The 18,734-nt window shown below is 40.0% G+C and overlaps 1 protein-coding gene across 7 annotated transcripts in view; it reads left to right on the forward strand.

Moving 5' to 3' along the window:
• NCAM1 (neural cell adhesion molecule 1) overlaps positions 1-18,734 on the forward strand; it is a 353,077-nt gene that overhangs the window by 313,135 nt on the left and 21,208 nt on the right. Inside the window, exon 17 of one of the 7 annotated variants that reach the window (XM_073656988.1) lies at positions 15,585-15,865. The exons of 5 other annotated variants lie outside the window; for them this stretch is intronic. In XM_073656988.1, coding sequence (XP_073513089.1) covers positions 15,585-15,616 — 32 coding nt within the window. In that variant the 3' untranslated portion in view covers positions 15,617-15,865. Of the gene's footprint in view, positions 1-4,845; positions 5,835-15,584; positions 15,866-18,734 lie in introns of those variants that run through there. One more of the 7 variants, XM_073656987.1, reaches the window with a different exon arrangement.

Here is an 18,734-nt window from a genome sequence, read left to right on the forward strand (position 1 = left end):
TGGTTAATCATAGGTTCCAAGTATCTGGGTCCTTTGTTTGTTGTTGGTGGACCTCATCATGGCTTATTTGATGTTGGTGGGCCTCATTATGGCTTACTTGCAGTTGGTGGACCTCATTTTGTCTCATTTGCTGTTGGTGGACCTCATTATGGCTTATTTGCTGTTGGTGGACCTCATTATGGCTTATTTGATATTGGTGGACCTCATGTATGAGGCCACTTGAATCATATTCTGTATGATGCGGTAGAAGACTGTCATAAAGCAGAAAGCTACACAAATGTTTCATATGAGTTGGAATTGGCTTTCTTGTTGCGATTATAGATCGTGTTCACTCATAGGCGCAAATTGATCATATTCTGGCGTTTTGTACTCCAGTTTTGATGAGAGCTCTAGAAGTAAGAGGCACTTTTAAGGTCGTACACTATGATGAATTTGGCAGCACGCCCGGTGGAACTTCGCCCACTTTTAAAAACGCCAAAAGTGTCAACTTTGTCAACTATGAGTTGAGCAAAAAAATTTTTTGAAAAATAGCGACATTTCAAACGGTTTTACTCCAGAATTTTGGAGACAACTGATGAATCGAGGCCTTAATATGTAACAAATTTTCGTACTGATTGATATTATCAGGGACGTTAATATGAAGGGTTTTTCCGGGAATATATAGAGAGGGGAAAGCAAAGAGCAATTATTCCTGGTTTATTTTCTAATTTACTTTATTAAAATGATTTTCCCAAGTGCTGATCCTGCTGATCGCAGCTTCCTGTGAATACAGCATTCACAGCCTCCATTACAAGATACATACATATCAATATCCATAAATCTATAAGATGTGTTCTGAAGGGAACTTTTCTTTGTGCTGAAGCCGTTATCTTGAAAACCAGAGCTTAAAACATATGTACACCTTTGGGGATAATTTATTTTACGTAAAAGGAATCAATCGGCAGGTTTTTACTATGTAATCTGAGAGCAGCATGATGTAGGGGCCGAGACCCTGATTCCAGTTATGTGTCACTTACTGGGCTGTGTGTTGCTGTTTCAAAATAATCAGTGTTTTATCAGCAGTAGATTATCACTACTGAACTAGGTGTCTTGTGCCTCCTAGTCAGCTGTTCTTTGTAACCCCGCCCACACCACTGATTGGGAGCTTTCTGCCTATGCACAGTGTAGACAAGGCTGTCAATCAGTGGTGTGGGCGGAGTTATACAGAGCTCAGTATTCCAATCTCTGCTAGTTCTGCATCGGATTAAACAGTAATGTGTCAAAATGACAGCAAGCAGCCTAGTAAGTGACAGATCGCTGGAATCCGGGTCTCTGTCCCTAGATCATACTGCTCTCAGATTAGATAGCAAAACCATGCTGAAAAATTCCCTTTAAATTACATAAATTATTTTTTTCAAAAATGTTTGCCAATGAGTATCATTAAACATTTTGTCTAAGAGGAGCTAAGATAAAGAAAGATAAGAGCTATAAACTGTCTCTTCAGACCGAGCTCTCTGACCAATTCTCAGTTAACTCATTCTGCAGCCAGCCATACTCAATGGAACACAGAGGCTATAGAAACTGGAAACTGCAAAGTGGATCTGTTGCATAACTGATTAAAGTTTAACTATGGAGTCCATCTGGGTTTTTTCTAAAAAATTAGAAACAAGAGAAAACAGATTTTCTAAACCATAAAAACCCATTAAGGACTGAAATGTGACGGGAATATATTAGGAACTACAGACACTGCGTGTGCTTTACTATTTTACCCATACTTGTGTATTATTAGATGACCCCTTTAAATTGTGTACAGTTGTGTCCTTCCCTACTTTTCCTTTTATACTTAACATATCCCAAGTTGAGTGCCGCTATATGACCAGCTTTGGAAAAGCAAAAAGAATTTGCGATACTCTGTCGGGAGATGTTTCTGCTATATTTGGCCACACAATGATTGCAGTATACATTGCATCTTTTTAAAGATTTTCATACAACATCGTGAAAATGTAATTAATGAAAGGGTGGAAATATCTGTACTCGGATACTTCAATAAACCTCACACCGTAGGAATGTATAAAGAACAGAATGCCTTTGTACAGGAAGTGGTGGCGGGTCTTTGTCTAGCTACAGGAAGTGTTGGCGGGTCTTTGTCTAGCTACAGGAAGTGGGGGCAGGTCTTTGGCTATCTACAGGAAGTGGGGGGGGTCTTTGGCTATCTACAGGAAGTGGTGGCGGGTCTTTGTCTATCTACAGGAAGTGGTGGCAGGTTTTTGACTATCTGCAGGAAGTGGTGGCGGGTCTTTATCTACAGGTAGTGGGAACGGATGTTTTTCCATATACAGGAAGTGAAGGTGGATTTTTGACTATCTACGGAAAGTGTGGGTGGGTTTTTTCCATCTACAGGAAATGGGGGCGGTTCTTTGACTATCTACAGGAAGTGGGAATGGGCCTTTGTCTCCACAGGAAGAGGGGGAGTTCTTTGTCTATCTACAGGAAGTGGTGGCGGGTATTTCTTTCTCCACAGTAAGAAGGGCAGATTTTTGTCTCTAGGGAAAGTGGAGACAGGTTTTTGTTTCGCCACAGGAAGTGGGGGTAGGTTTTTGTCTCTACAGGAAGTAGGGGTGGGTCTTTGTCTTTCTATAGGAAGCGGGGCAGGTCTTTGCTTATCTACTGATAGTGACAGTAGGTCTTTGTCTCCACGGGAAGAAGGGCGGGTCTTTGTCTTTCTACAGGAAGTGGAGGTGGGGTTTTGTCTTACTACAGGAAGTGGGGGCGTGTGTTTTTTTAATTTTTGTTCCTGTTTGCCTGTCCGGCAAACTGCTTACAGGTATAACCAAAAGTCGGGCTTTCAGTTCCGCGCAGGCAAGCTATTGGACAATGACAGAAACAATGAATGCTGGAGAGTTGAGGAAAAGGAAGCTTCTGCACCTATAATGCTGATCGAATACTGATCGAGAGGAACCAACCACTCAAAAAGAGTGGATGACAAATTACAGAGCATAAAGAAATCAGAACAGTTTCTGGACATATTGGACCAGTAGAATGTTCACCAAAAGCAGTTTAGCATGGTGGATGACAGCAGCAAGAATACGTATTTCTACAGGCTTTATATTAAAGGGCAAGAACCCTTTAAAACACACGTGTCAAACTCTGACCAGTGGGCCAAGTCTGGCCCGCAGGATGGTTATATTTGGCCCCCGAACCAGAACCGCCACCCCTATGTGAGGTCTTTAGTCTGTATGGAAGACTATGTGGAACCCATTATTCTGTATGGAAGACTATGTGGAACCCATTATTCTGTATAGAGGACTATGTGGAGCCCATTATTCTGTATGGAGGACTATGTGGGGCCATTATTCTGTATGGAGGACTATATAGGACCCATTATAGTGTACGGAGAACTATGTGGGGCCCATAATACTTTATGGAGCACTATGTGGGCCCATTATTCTGTATGGAAGACTATGTGGAACCCATTATTCTGTATGGAGGACTATGTGGAGCCCATTATTCTGTATGGAGGACTATGTGGAACCCATTATTCTGTATGGAGGACTATATAGGACCCATTATACTGTACGGAGAACTATGTGGGGCCCATAATACTATATGGAGCACTATGTGGGCCCATTATTCTGTATGGAGGACTATGGGGGCCCATTACTCTGTATGGAGGACTATGTGGGCCCATTGTACTGTATGGAGGACTATGGGGGCCCATTACTCTGTATGGAGGACTATGGGGGCCCATTATTCTGTATGGAGGACTATGTAGGCCCATTATTCTGTATGGAGGACTATGGGGCCCATTACTCTGTATGGAGGACTACGGGGGCCCATTATTCTGTATGGAGGACTATGTGGGCCCATTATTCTATATGGAGGACTATGGGGGCCCATTACTCTGTATGGAGGACTATGGGGGCCCATTATTCAGTATGGAGGACTATGTGGAGCCCATTATTCTGTATGGAGGACTTTGTGGGGCATATTATACTGCATACTAGTTGGCCCGTGACTTTGTCCAAGTTTTTAATGTTGGCCATCTGTGTGTTTAAGTTTGACATCCCTGCTTTTAGGGCTTTTAAAAAAAAATGATGAAATCGGCTGAATGTTTTGTTTTATCTCATAGACCAAGATTACTGACTATCCGCTGACTATATAATATTATTAAAGGGCATGTGTAGGTCATAAAGGGGTTACACCACTTGTATTCTCAATGCACCAGAAACTCCCACTCAGGCGGAGGTGAGCTGTAGAAGTATTCCGCGGTTGCCCATTCATCTCATTGTCCGCCATGTAATATTAGATTTTCTATGTAGTAAAAGGAATTGGCTTCAAGATGCAAAGCCTTTAGGACACTGTGGTCTTGTTTCCTGCGGTTTTTGTTAATGATTAGAGCTGTTCTAGACATTGATGTCTAGCGAGTAACATCTGAACCGTCCTTTGGGTTGGTTTCTCATATTATCCTGCTGAGCTTATTTTTACCTCTATTTCTAGCTCTTGTCTTGCATTTGCTTCCCGTGTGAGCTCTAATTTGCTGCTAACAGCTTCTGCTTCTTGGCTTGCCTCATTAATTACGCAATTCCTATAACAGCCACCATCTTTTTTTCTTTTCTTGTTTGGCTATTGCTGAGTTTTGCTACATTTTTTTTCTCTATATTTGTGACCTGTTCATTTTCTTATCTGTTTTCTCTTTCTTTCTTTTTTTCCTTCCTCTCTTTCCTATGATTTCTCCCACCTCCTTCCTCTATCCCCGAATTCTCCCTTGTCTATTATATGTCACTTCAACCACCCCTGGACATCCATTCTTCTACATGCACCAATTACTCTCGCCAACAACCTCTTTCCTTGGAATCATTGCATCAGCAACCAATATCGGGAACTATACTGTCTCATCCACCGCCGCAGCTTTGCTCGCCTTATTTGTGACTGTACTTTTCTCTTAAACTACTTTTTACTTTGCTCCTGTAGATCTTTCTCTCGTCTAGAGAGAAGCCACCATTCGAGCGACCCCATGTCATGTGTCTTGAGGTTTAATTTTCTACTTTTTTTTGTTTTTTTTGGGAAGTTTAGGGAATCTTGGGACAACACTCATATCTAACTCATAACTTTCCCCAAAAGTCACCTCCAAACGGGAGGGCGGCTTTAGTAGGTAGAGTTACAGTATCATCGGGCGGAGGTGTATTATAAAGGGGCAAGAGGAGATATTATGGTCTAAGGGACGTGAGGCAAACTTCTTGTACACATTAAACCTTTTAGGTGTTGTCCCATCTGATATAAGGCATATGGAAAAGGACATGTCCTAAATAGATGTGGATCCCTCCACTGGGAACTTAGCCCTGGGAATGAAGCGGTGTCTGCATATACGCAGCTTTCTCCATTCACTTGCATGGGATCTTTAAAAATTGACAAGCCCGCTTGCGCAGCAAATTTTCAGATCTCCCTTTAAAATGGATGAAGAAGCTGCTCACCACTCCATTTCTTTGGTCACTTGGTGGGGATGCGTTCTCAAGATTCTCCACCTGCGGGATCCAAAATTTATGGCACGTCAACCTTAATGTCCCAGATTGGATTATTTTCTTTAAATTACGTCACCTCAATTAATTTTCTTTTTAAGAATCAAAAAGGAGACATATAATATATATGAATGTTTTTTAGGGAGTCTAACAGGTGTCTCGAAATCTTATTACTGTGATTTTTTTTTTCAACCGAAGCAAGCAGTTCTAAATTTATTACAAAAATGTGTATTCTGATCATGGAGACCATAAAGGTGGTTGTCAACCATTAGAAAAAAGTGTATACTTTTTTTTTTAAGAAGTATGTTCGGTTAACCCATTCGGTGAGTATGCTCGTGCGTGTACCGAGTATCTTCAGCGTGCTCGGTGTTATGTTTGAATCACTCTTGTGTGGATGATTTGCGACTGTTTGACAGCTTTAATACATGTGAGGAATGCTTAAGAAACAAGCATTCCTCACATGTATTAAAACTGTCTAAACAGTCACAAATCATCCACACAAGAGTGATTCAAACATTACACTGAAGATTCTCGGTACTCGCACGAGCATACTCGCCAAAAGGGTTAACCGAACATACTCGCTCATCACTAATCATCTTCTTTTTTTTTTTTTAAGAGCCACCTTGTATGGGCCATCTCGGGTGGGAATAAAGTAGACTCTTTTTCTAATCCTGGTCAACTCTTTAAATGCAGTATTGTATGTTATGTATTCGGTCTTCTGTTGGTAGTCAAGGAAAATGAATCGTTAATGTTTATAAATTGTTCATTATAATGTTTGAATTTGATGGAGTGTCATCCCTTAAAAAGATACAGAAGCAAAGCACACACACCAAGATTAAATCACTTGGCCGACAAAGGGCAACAATTTTTTTGGAAAGTGCCATCGTTTCGTTCTGAACGTAGAAATATTTTTGGAATTTATTTCTAATGATTTCAATGCAGCTTTATAAATTCTGCATGAACAAGTTGTACTCAAATTGTGCGGAGCCCAATGCAACTGGGTAATGCAAATGGCGTGATGCCACGGCGGCCTCACTAGGATTTATTTTAGTAAATAAAAATGATTAGTCGTATCTCACAATATTTCCTTGTTAAAGCTTTCATGTACAGAAATATTGCAGAACCATTGAGTCTTATTGTGAAACTAGCATGACTTTGTATAGAAGTAAAAAAAAACAAAAAAATAATCTCCCGATTGATGGCGCTCAGATTCAGATCCTCCAGGCCGGTGTCATCGAGTAGGTAGAAGACATAGAAGAAAAAAAAGCATTGTAATCCAGCACCATGGAAAAATTTAAATTTTATTCAAAAGTTTCCATAAAAAAAGAAGTAAGATTGAAAAGGGGAATAAAAAAGCATATTTAAAGCTTACGCGTTTCGGACTGTGAACGAGTCCTTACTCAATCTTTTTTGTGGAAACTTTTGAATAAAATATGAATTTCTAATTTTTTCATTGCGCTTGATTACATTCCTTTTATTTCTATGACTACATGACTTTGTGCTTCTCATGGGACTACTCCTTCCACATAACCACACACCAGCCAAAGTTGTCTTCTAGCATCAGTGGACCAATCCATTGCTTGCATTGGAAGCCTTGGCTTGAGGGCTGGACCTTTACCTTTGAGAATGAAGCTTCAGCTTTACCAATCAATTAAAGGGTTATTCCCAACTTTTAAAGTAGGTACAAAATAATTTTGTGATTGGTGGGGGGAAGGGCCGCCACTGCTGTCTTAAGTAGTCAGATGGACAATAAATGGAGCTGTGGCGCACATGCATTTCCGATTTCTTGGGGTAGGTGATCACTTTTAATAAAAGGAATAATCCTATAAAGATGGATACAATTTTTGTTAGATGTGCATCTCCCAGCATAGCATAAAATGCTTTCATGTGTGTTACAGATATTTCTTATTATTCTCATCCATTATGTTAATATAATTCAGGCTAGTTGGAAAGAAACTTTGCCAATTACCGGTATAGATCAGTGCAGCTGGTAGTCCTCTCTTGAAGAGTCACGCTGGCCCATCACTTTTTAGCTTTCTTGATGTTCCTCTGACTGCATCACCAAGATCTCGCTCATGAAAATTAAGGCTTACTGACCTTGTCCTCAACTATGCATGCGCTGGATGCCATCAAAGTTGGCTTGTAATTACATATCCCCAAGTCAGGAAGTTTAGAAATATCGTTTTGGCCAGTTACTGGTGGTAAAAGGTCTAGATAGGATTCCCTGTAAGATGGAAAGACTGAAGATAGAAATCTAATTTAATTGTTAATATTTCATTCCCCTGATGTGATCACAGAAAAGTAACATTTTTGAGTTGATCCGAAGCTGCTTCCAGCATGCAAACTGAATTAGTGGCTGCAAGTGTTTCTTGGGGAAAAAAAAAAGGGACAATAATGGGGGTTAACAATCTCCCATGTCAGTGAATTGAAGGTTGCTATATATCTGTTTTGTACTTAAAAGAGGTTTCTGCTTTTAGTAAAGTGATCCTCAAACTTTTGCTGTAATATAAAATAACAAAGTCAGGTCGCGACTACAGTAAGCATCACCACTGACCGCTGCAGCTAATCACTGAGCTCAGTGACTGTAGCGATTTATACAGCATGAGCCAAAATTCAAAAACTAGATCAGCAGCAGGGAGGTGACACTGGACCTGGTGAGATGAGTACTATCTGGCTTTATAACTTTACATTACAGCAAATATTCGGGCACCAGTTTTCAAACAGTGTAAAATCCATTTAAGAAAAGCAACACATTTTAAGTGTGTTTCTAGGGTTAGAAAAAAGTCAATTTTTTTTTTTCAAAAACTAGTGCCATGCCTGTCTATGGTAATGTCAAGTATTGCAGATCAGCTTCATTTACTTGAATATGGATGAACCGCAGTACCAAACACAGCCTATGGACAAGCAAGGCTCTGTTTTTGAAAAAAGAGTAAAGCACTTTTTTGATTATCTTGTCATTCCTCTATAATTTTAAGAGTTTAATTTAGTTTAGCCTCTAATTTCACTTTAATGTTGAGTATTTGCACAATCAACATCATAACAGCTTCTTAAAGGGGATCTTTTGGGATAATTTGACTACTAAAATTAGAGATTTGACTGTATAGGCTGTAGAACAACAATAAAATTGATACCTGTATTGTAGTAATGCGATGTGCCAGAGCTGAGAAATCAAGCTTTAAAGCCACATGTAATTTAATCTGGAAGTGCAAATTGGGTGTGTTTAAGCAGTGTATATTGACACGCCCCCCACATACAAATTAGCACTTCCTGGCTATTTTGCTTTTGGCTTTAAAGCTTGTTTTCTCAGCACTGACACATCGGATTACTATAAGACAGATATCATTTTTATTGTTGTATTAGGACCTATACAGTTTCATAAGTAAAATTGTCCTGACGGGTTCCCTTTAAGTTTTTCACTTTATAATTTACTTTTGTACTTGTTAAAAAGGAAGTCAATACTTAGGCTGTAACACTAATTATCACTATACGATGAGTGAATACATTAAGAACCGGCACATTCTGTGAGCCATGTTAACCTGAATATTCATGAATAACGTACCGCTAGTGCCTGATGACTCACAAGTGTTACTGGTTCCTGGTACATTCACTCTTAAAAAGTATCTTCATAAAAGTTGCTCCAAATTGTAGATTTCTACCACAACGAAGACTTCTTCTAAGATGTGTAGACATAGTAGACTTCTACCAATTCATGTATACATAGTAGACTTCTAACAAGGCGTGTAGTCATAGTAGACTTCTACCAAGACGTGTAGGCATAGTAGAGTTCTACCAATGCGTGTATACATTTAATAGTAGACTTCTACCAGGATAAGTCGACATAACAGGCTTCTACCAAGACATATAGGGATAATAGACTGCTACCAATGCATGTATGCAGTAGAATTCTACCAAGACGTGTAGACATAATAGACTTATACCAAGACATCTAGACATAATAGACTTAAACCAAGACGTCTAGACATGGTAGACTTCTACTAATGCATGTATACATAGCAGACTTCTACCAATAAGTGTAGACATAGTAGATGTCTTCCAACATATGTAGACTTAGTAAACGTCTACTATGTGTAGACATAGTAAACTTCTACTAACACTTGTAGACTTCTACCAAGACGTGTAGACATAGTAGACTTCTACCAATGGATTTACACATAGTAGACTTCTACAAATAGAGCAGACTTCTTCCAATATGTGTAGACATAATAGACTTCTACCTATGTGTTTACAAAATGTAGACTTCCACCAATAGATATAGTAGACTTTTTCCAATACTTGTAGACCTTTACCAGTGCATTTACACATAGTAGACTTCTACCAATAGATACATCAGACTTCTTCCAATAAATGTAGACACAGTAGACTTCTACCAATGCGTGTGCACATTGTAGACTTCTACCAATGGACAAAGACCTCTTCCAGTATGTGTAGACATAGTAGACTTCCACCAATGAATTTACACATAGTAGACTTCTACCACTGAACGTACCAGACTTCTTCCAATAAGTGTAGACATAGTAGACTTCTTGCAATAAGTGTAGATATAATACAGTTTTACCAATGCATTTACACATAGTAGACTTCTACCAATAGATGTAGTTTTTCCAATTTCCACCAGATAGTAGAGTTCTACTAATAGCTTTCAGCTTACACCAAGCACATTTCCTACCCCAAGCTCCGCAGTGTGCCAATTTTCAGACTCCCGGGGGACTATTATTTTTGCAGACATTTAGACTTCTATAGACAAAATAAATAATAAAAAGCGACAATTATAGAAAAACAGTGAAACCATTGTTTATGTAAAATAAACTGACATTATATTGTGTAATTATGTTGATTATCTGTTAGTAGTTTCCTCATCTCTGAAAATTTTGTCAGTTACTCTCTGTATTATACATTGCAAATAAAAGTTTCATGACATTTATGCAAATTTTTAAAAGAAGAGATGGACACATATCATAGTCTTACAGCCATTTTGTTGACCATGTTATCGTCTTACAGTTGTGCAAATTTATTCACAGACCCTGGTCCAGTAGTCAGTAGTCACATTGGTAATATATGGTCACTGGACCATATCCCTACAAACCACCTCTTACCTACCTGGGCCTTTACTGATTAGTAGGCTCATCAAGATATCATGCATGCGTTATGCCGCAATAATGATGTTGCGAAGGTCTACTAATCAGAAGAGGCGCAAGGAATACTGGTAGGAAGGAGGAGGCTCACAGTGCTCAGGTCCAACATCCACAGACTACTGATGTGGCTGCTGGACCAGCGTCTTCGAATCTAAGGCAGGAATGTAAGGCAGGAAAACTTATTTAAGGGATTACACAGCCATTCTGATATGAATTTTCATAGTAACCTTACCAGTTTCATCAGGTCTACGAGATCTATTTACTAATTCTATCTTGTGAAGGACATGTTCATCCTATCTGGATTCTAGAAAGGTGAAGTTAAAGGGAACCTGTCACGTTGTACATGCTTTCTTATCTGTGGGCAGCATGGTATAGAACAGGAGGAACTCAACATAATGATATATCATTTTCTGGAAATAGATTCAGTATTTTACCCATTTAAATCCCTGCTCCTTTTATGCTTAGGAGTCCAGGGGGCGGTTCTATTTTGTGATTGCTATCCCTGTGCACAGTCATGTGAGGCGATCTGCGAATCACTGATTAGGTCAGAATGGATAAACTAGCACAATACCAACCAAAATTTCGCTTTTAGGGATTAGTATATTTATGCAGTATTGCCATATTGTAGCCCGTAACATTTTCGAGAACTAATGGCGATGAACAAACCATAAAGACTACCTTAAGGTTACCCGAATCTCTGCATATATGAACTTTAGGGATGACGTGGTTCCATTCTTGGTAAAGTTTATGGAAGTTTTTATCGTGAAAGACCCCTGCCCTTTAATAACACATGTTAACCCTTGTACCACGTTTGATGTCTTTACATATCAACAATATGGTCTTCAAAAGCGATGACCTCCGGCACACCCTTTTTTTAGTTTCCGCTTCTTCTAAGGATATGCATCGCATACGACTCTCCCGGCTTCACCTCTACAAGTTCTCTCTGCTTCTTCTCTGAATCTCAGCTTGTCCATCCTCCGGCTTGCTGAAAGGATTTGTCTGTGAGTGACATTTTATATAAAAAAAAAAAGGAATGGATGGAGCATGTATGTGTAAGTGTTGAACAAAGCCAAAAGCCATATACTTGTATCTCTTGTACAGTTAATTTCACTGGTGGAGAATTTCCTATTAATAAAATTCTAGAAAAATAAAAATAAAAGATAAGGAGTGTGGAACTTTATTTTTGGGTGTTTATGGAGTCTACCTGCAAAACTACTCTGACGTCCCGTAGAATAGAATTTCTCATTCCTAGCTTGAGCGAAACTTACAGCTACAGAAAAATTGTACCTGGAAGATCATCCTGCTGTTTCCTTTTTCAGCTAAAGTGGTTTCCTACTGTAAAAACATAATCGCGTGAGTATACGGTGAAGAACGTGAGCCTGAATTTAGGCAGGATTGTCAAGCACTTTACTCATGGCAGAATATGGTCTACGACAAGGGGACAGCTTTTATTTCACTGTGTCCACAGACATTACTAATGGAACTAAGGTCTTATAGGTCATTACTATATGGTTTAAAGCTGGAATATATGTCCCTCTGTAGGAAAATACAATGCCCGTATAGGATACCACTCCGTGAATTATTAAGGAAAATTCCGGCACTCTTAATGATGCAAGAAAGTGTGATTTTAATAAGTATCGTAATCCATGTAAACAAATGATGATTCGGTCAACAAGACCTTCTTCAGACACACTTTCCTGCATCATTAAAAGTGCCTAATATTTCCTTATTTGTTCGTTACTATATGAATCGCTCTCAGGAGCTGAGCCTGCTCCACACAGCATGGGTACTGGCTGTGCTACACAGCTGTCATCCGAGAGTAACTATTGCAATCGGAGCTAACTAACAGTTTTACCTCTTATTTGTCGCTGTCAATCACGGCCATGGCATTTAAGAGGTTAGGAACGGTTGGCGGATGAGGGTGGAAAATGATCATGGGGTGCCGATGGGTTTTTATGTCAGATGGGAGCTTGCTGAAGGCTATCATGTCTGCCATGTTACTACTTTTATGAAATCCAGCCAGTGGGTTGGGCTTCATCGGAGGCTGGAAATTATATAGGTAATTGTATAGGCAATCATGCAATCATAGGATCAAGTCCCCTAAGGGGACTAAAATAAATGTAATAAAAAAACATTTAAAAATCTAAAAAAAAAATACATTAAAAAATTTAAGAGAAACAACAATTATAAAAGTTTAAATTTCCAGTATTACAAATAGCAAAATCTATAAAAAGAAAGATAACATATTTGGTATAGCTGCACATATAATTGTCCAAAATAATAAAGTATAAAAACATTCAACCAATAATAATGAGAATGCTGAAACAGAAGATGGCAGAATTGCTGTCTTTTTTTAAGTCACGTCACTTCCCCCAAAAAATAGAATAAAAAGTCTTATAGACCCCCAACTCATCCCGCCACAAACAAGCTCTCATAAGAATATGTCAATAGAAAAAAATAAAAGTTATGGCTCTTGGAAAAAGGGGAGAAAAAAACAAAAGTACAGACAATGAAAAATCTCTCATTCTTAAGGGGTTAATGAAGACCTCCAAAGAGTAACGATGCTTCCTGTTGTGCTGCCAGAAAACGACCTATGAGTTAAATCAGGTTTTTGAGTCGGGCAATTTTTTTTTCATATTATGATTTTTATTAAAAAATATTAGTAATTCTGTAATTTTCACACAAGCCACTGTTGCTATTTTAGAAACTAACTTCCCGTTGTTTCAGGAACAGTTTTCAGTAGGCTTGTTATCGGCAGTGGCAGGATTACAATGACTGATAACACCTTTATCTAAAGCTGATAGCACAGGATCCACCAATCACCATAGGCAATGTCACAGCTGACCCTGCTGCTTCTCCATTCTCAATGAGCTTTGGACATGCTCATTAGATGCTTCAGTACTAAAGATAGGGTCAGAGTTTTTTCATTGCTGCTGATGTACATGTGCATTTTCTGAAACAGGAAGTTAGGGTCTAAAAAAGCCCCAGTGGCCAGTGTGAAAATTGCAAGATTTCTATTTTTTCTGTTTAGTACAGATTGTGATAAAAAAAACAACACAATGGCAACATGTAAAAAAAAAAAATATATATATATATATATATATATATATTTAACACACAATTCTGATTTAACCCCTTTCTGACATTGTGCGTAATAATACGTCCCTGGGCCTTATGGACCAGGTAAGTATTATTATGACACGGCTACCGTGCCCGCACACAGGCTGTGCATGCGTGATCGCCGTCGGTTGTCAGCTGATTCTGACAGCTGACACCCGGCACTAAATGCCAGGAGTGATGCCCGCACCGCTCCCGGCACTTTAACCCCCTAAATGCGCTATCGCAGCATTTAGCGAGCGATCAGAGGGACAAAAGCCCCTCTGCTCTCGGATCGGTGACCTCGCGCCATCAGCGCTGGGTCATGATCGTTGCCATGGTGACCCAATGTTGTCATGATGACATCCGGGTCACCAGGCACCAGCAAGTTAGTTTGATCATGTGAAGTGCATGATCAAACTAACTTGTGTCTGCAGCACTGACAGGTTATAATGTATAGCAGTAGTCCTGCACTACTATACATTATAACTGCGAAAAGACTTCAGAAAGTGAAAGTCCCATAGTGGGACTAAGTAAAAAAGTGAAAAAAAAAAGTAAAAAAAAGTTGTAAAAATATAAAAAATAAATAAATATATATATATATATATATATATATACACAGTTATATGAAAAAGTTTGGGCACCCCTATTAATCTTAAGCTTAATGTTTTATAAAAATTGGTGTTTTTGCAACAGCTATTTCAGTTTGATATATGTAATAACTGTTGGACACAGTAATGTTTCTGCCTTGAAATGAGGTTTATTGTACTAACAGAAAATGTGCAATCTGCATTCCAACAAAATTTGACAGGTGCATAAGTATGGGCACCTCACCAGAAAAGTGACATTAATATTTAGTAGATCCTCCTTTTGCAAAAATGACAGCCTCTAGTTGCTTCCTGTAGCTTTTAATGATTTTCTGGATCCTGGATGAAGGTATTTTTGACCATTCCTCTTTACAAAACAATTCCAGTTCAGTTAAGTTTGATGTTCGCCGAGCATGGACAGCCCTCTTCAAATGATCCCACAGATGTTCAATGATATTTAGGTCTGGGGACTGGGATGGCCATTCCAGAACATTGTAATTGTTCCTCTGCATGAATGCCTGAGTAGATTTGGAGCGGTGTTTTGGATCATTGTCTTGCTGAAAGATCCATCCCCTGCGTAACTTCAACTTTAGCACTGATTCTTGAACATTATTGTCAAGAATCTGCTGATACTGAGTGGAATCCATGCGTCCCTCAACTTTAGCAAGATTCCCAGTGCTGGCATTGGCCACACAGCCCCAAAGCATGATGGAACCTCCACCAAATTTTACTATGGGTAGCAAGTGATTTTCTTGGAATGCTGTGTTTTTTTGCCGCCATGCATAACGCCTTTTTGTATGACCAAACAACTCAATCTTGGTTTCATCAGTCCACAGGACCTTCTTCCAAAAAGAAATTGGCTTCTCCAAATCTGCTTTTGCATACCTCAGCCGACTCTGTTTGTGGCGTGCTTGCAGAAACGGCTTCTTTCGCATCACTCTCCTATACAGCTTCTCCTTGTGCAAAGTGCGTTGTATAGTTGACCGATGCACAGTGACACCATCTGCAGCAAGTTGATGCTGCAGCTCTCTGGAGGTGGTCTGAGGATTGTCCTTAACTGATCTCACCATTCTTCTTCTCTGCCTTTCTGACGTTTTTCTTGGCCTGCCACTTCTGGCCTTAACAAGAACTGTCCCTGTGTTCTTCCATTTCCTTACTATGTTCCTCAAAGTGGAAACTGACAGGTTAAATCTCTGAGACAGCTTTTTGTATCCTTCTACTGATCAACTATGTTGAATAATCTTTGTTTTCAGATCATTTGACAGTTGTTTTGAGGAGCCCATGATGCCACTCTTCAGAGGAGATTCAAACAGGAGAACAACTTGCAAGTGGACACTTTAAGTAGCTTTTCTCATGATTGCATACACCTGGCTATGAAGTTCAAAGCTCAATGAGGTTACAAAACCAAAAAAAGTGCTTTAGTAAGTCAGTAAAAAGTAGGTAGGAGTATTTAAAACAAGAAAATGATAAGGGTGCCCATACTTATGCACCTGTCAAATTTTGTTTGAATGCAGATTGCACATTTTCTGTTAGTACAATAAACCTCATTTCAAGGCAGAAACATTACTGTGTCCAACAGTTATTACAGCTTCATCAGCCGAAAAATAAAAAAGTTATAACTCTCAGAATAAAGCGATGCAAAAAAAATTTTTTTTCTATAAAATAGTTTTTATTGTGTAAAAGTGCCAAAACATAAAAAAACTATATAAATTTAGTATCGCTGTAAACGTACTTACCCGAAGAATAAAGCTGCCTTATCAATTTTACCACACGAGGAACGGCATACAGAATAAAAAAAAAATTCCTGAATTGTTATTTTTTGTTTATTCTGCCTCCCAAAAATCGTAATAGAAAGCAATAAAATGTCACATGCCCGAAAATGATACCAATAAAAATGTCAACTTGTCCCGCAAAAAACAAGCCCTCACATTACTCTGTCGGCCGAAATATGGAAAAGTTATAACTCTCAAAATATGGTGATACAAAAACTAGTCTTTGCAAAAACACAAATGTTTTTTAGTGTGTGACAGCTGCCAAACATAAAAACCTGATATAAATCTGGTATCGCTGTAATCGTGCCTACCCAAAGAATAAAGTTGCCTAATCACGTATACTGCATTAGGAGCAACATAAAACATAAATAAAACCAAATCTTCACCTGCTGCTCCCAAAGATCGCATATATCCTGCGCTGAGCGCTTACATAGGGGATTCCAGGTAAATCTCTGAAATACGTGATTCAGACGGAACCTTCCCCCCGGCGGAAGATTCCCTGTAATGAGGCAGATGGAGGCACCATGGACGTCTTCTGGCCTGTGATCCCACGGTGTCCATCTTTTTAGTAGGTGTGCATAAAAGTGCCGTCGGCCACAGTTGTGTAAACCTCTGAAAAAAAGGACACCGATGAACAGAGGCCAGATGGAGTCCAGAGTAAGCCGGCTTCACACGTCCTGATATTTCCGGTACCGGAAAAAACAGTACCGAGATGTCCGTGTGCACTTGTGTGATATTCATGTGGCAACCGCGTGCTGCATCAGGAGCATATGTACCGGCGCCTGTGAATCATTGGTACAGTTAGCGCTGTTCCCAAGTTCCGGTTGCTGAATGCTGTCCTCATCATTGTCCCCTGTCGGTGCTGCGATCAGCGTGAGCAAGGGACAATGCTGAGAGTAGTATTAATGGTAAGAATAAAATAAAAAAATTCTTATACTCACCTGTCCGAAGATGTCCCCCACTGTAACCCATCTGACTGCTCACGCCGAGGAGCTGGGGAGAATGACTTGCTTCAGCGAGCGGGACCCGGAGCTACGCTCAGTGTCCTGTCGCTCTCTGAGTTCAGTGCAGCTCCGGAGCTCGCTCGCTGGAGCGAGTCATTCTCCCCGGCTCCTCTGCGTGAGCGATTAGGTGGGTTACAGCGGGGGGACATTTTCGTACAGGTGAATATAAGGACTTTTTCATTTTATTCTTATTTTTACACCAGGACACAGTGGGAAAAGAATACTATTCTCATCATTGTCCCTTGCTCGCGCTGATTGCAGGGGACAATGATGAGGGCAGCGTTCAACACCCGGCGCTTGGGAACAGCGCTACTTGTACACTGATTCCCAGGTGCCAGTACGTGTCACACTGATGACAGACGGATAAAATCCGTCTGTCATCAATGTGGGACGTTTTGCCTCCCATGCAGCGCGAAAAAAATGGACATGTCAACATGTTTTGCCCACGGACACACGGTCCTTGGAAACACCATGACATATGCACAGACCCATTCATTTAAATGGGTCTGCGTGTGTATGTGTCTCCGGTACATACCGGACACACTAACGTGTGAAAGAGGGTTAACTCTGCTGCCTCATTATAGTGAATGGATCCCTCGGGGGTTCATCTGAATTACGTAGGAGCTATGTATATGGAGTCTGCATACTACTCTAGGAAAATCTGCGCTCCAGTAGGCAGATAGCGCTCCGTCCTTCCCGAGTCTCACTGTGTGGCTAAGCAGTACTGTACACTCACATATGGGGTATTTCTAAATTCAGCAGAATTGTGTGACAAATTTTGGTGCCATTTTTACCCATTTACCAGTGTGAAAATGCAAAATCTGGGGCTAAAAAAAGTTTTGGTGGTAAAAATTTAATTATTCTTTCTTCTCCGCCCAATGGTTTAAAATTCTGTGAAGCACATGTGGTGTCAGCATGCTCATTGCACCCCTAGATGAATTCATTGAGAGGTGTAGTTTGTAAAATGGGGTCTCTTATGGGGGAGTTCTGCTGTTCTGGCGCCTTAGCGGCTCTGCCAATGTGACATGGCACCGTCAAACCAGCACAGCAAAATATGAACTCCAATATGGCGCTTCTGAGCTGTGCACTGTGCCACAAAAGTAATTTTCAACCACATATGGGGTATCTGCGTGCTCAGGAGAAATTGCACAACAACTTTTGGCATCTAATTTCTCCTGTTACCCATGTGAAAATAAAAAAATTGGGGCTAAAAGATAATTTTTTTTATTTTCATTGCTCTACATTATACACTTCTGTGAAGCATCTGGGGTTCAGGGTGCTCACCACACATGTAGATAAGTTCCCTGAGGAGTCTTGTTTCCAAAATGGTGGCACTTGTGGGGGGTTTCCACTGTTGCGGCACATCAGGGGCTCCTCAAATGCGACATGGCGTCCGCTAATTATTCAAGCAAATTTTACATTCAAAAAGTCAAATGGCACTCCTTTCTTTCTGATCCCTGGCGTGAGTGACACCCTGGTGATGCAAGGGAGTCCGGAAGTTGATGTGACATCAGCGGATGTCAAAAGCGGCTGCAGCCGGGGGTCACGTGATTAGGACTGAGTGAGCAGCGATAGCGCCGCTCACAGGCAAAAATGACACCATAAGGTATTTGCAAAAATACTTATT

This window comes from Phyllobates terribilis, unplaced genomic scaffold (assembly GCF_046119375.1).
Source record: "Phyllobates terribilis strain yellow unplaced genomic scaffold, ASM4611937v1 Scaffold_12__6_contigs__length_324123572, whole genome shotgun sequence".
Classification (NCBI taxonomy): Eukaryota; Metazoa; Chordata; class Amphibia; order Anura; family Dendrobatidae; genus Phyllobates; species Phyllobates terribilis.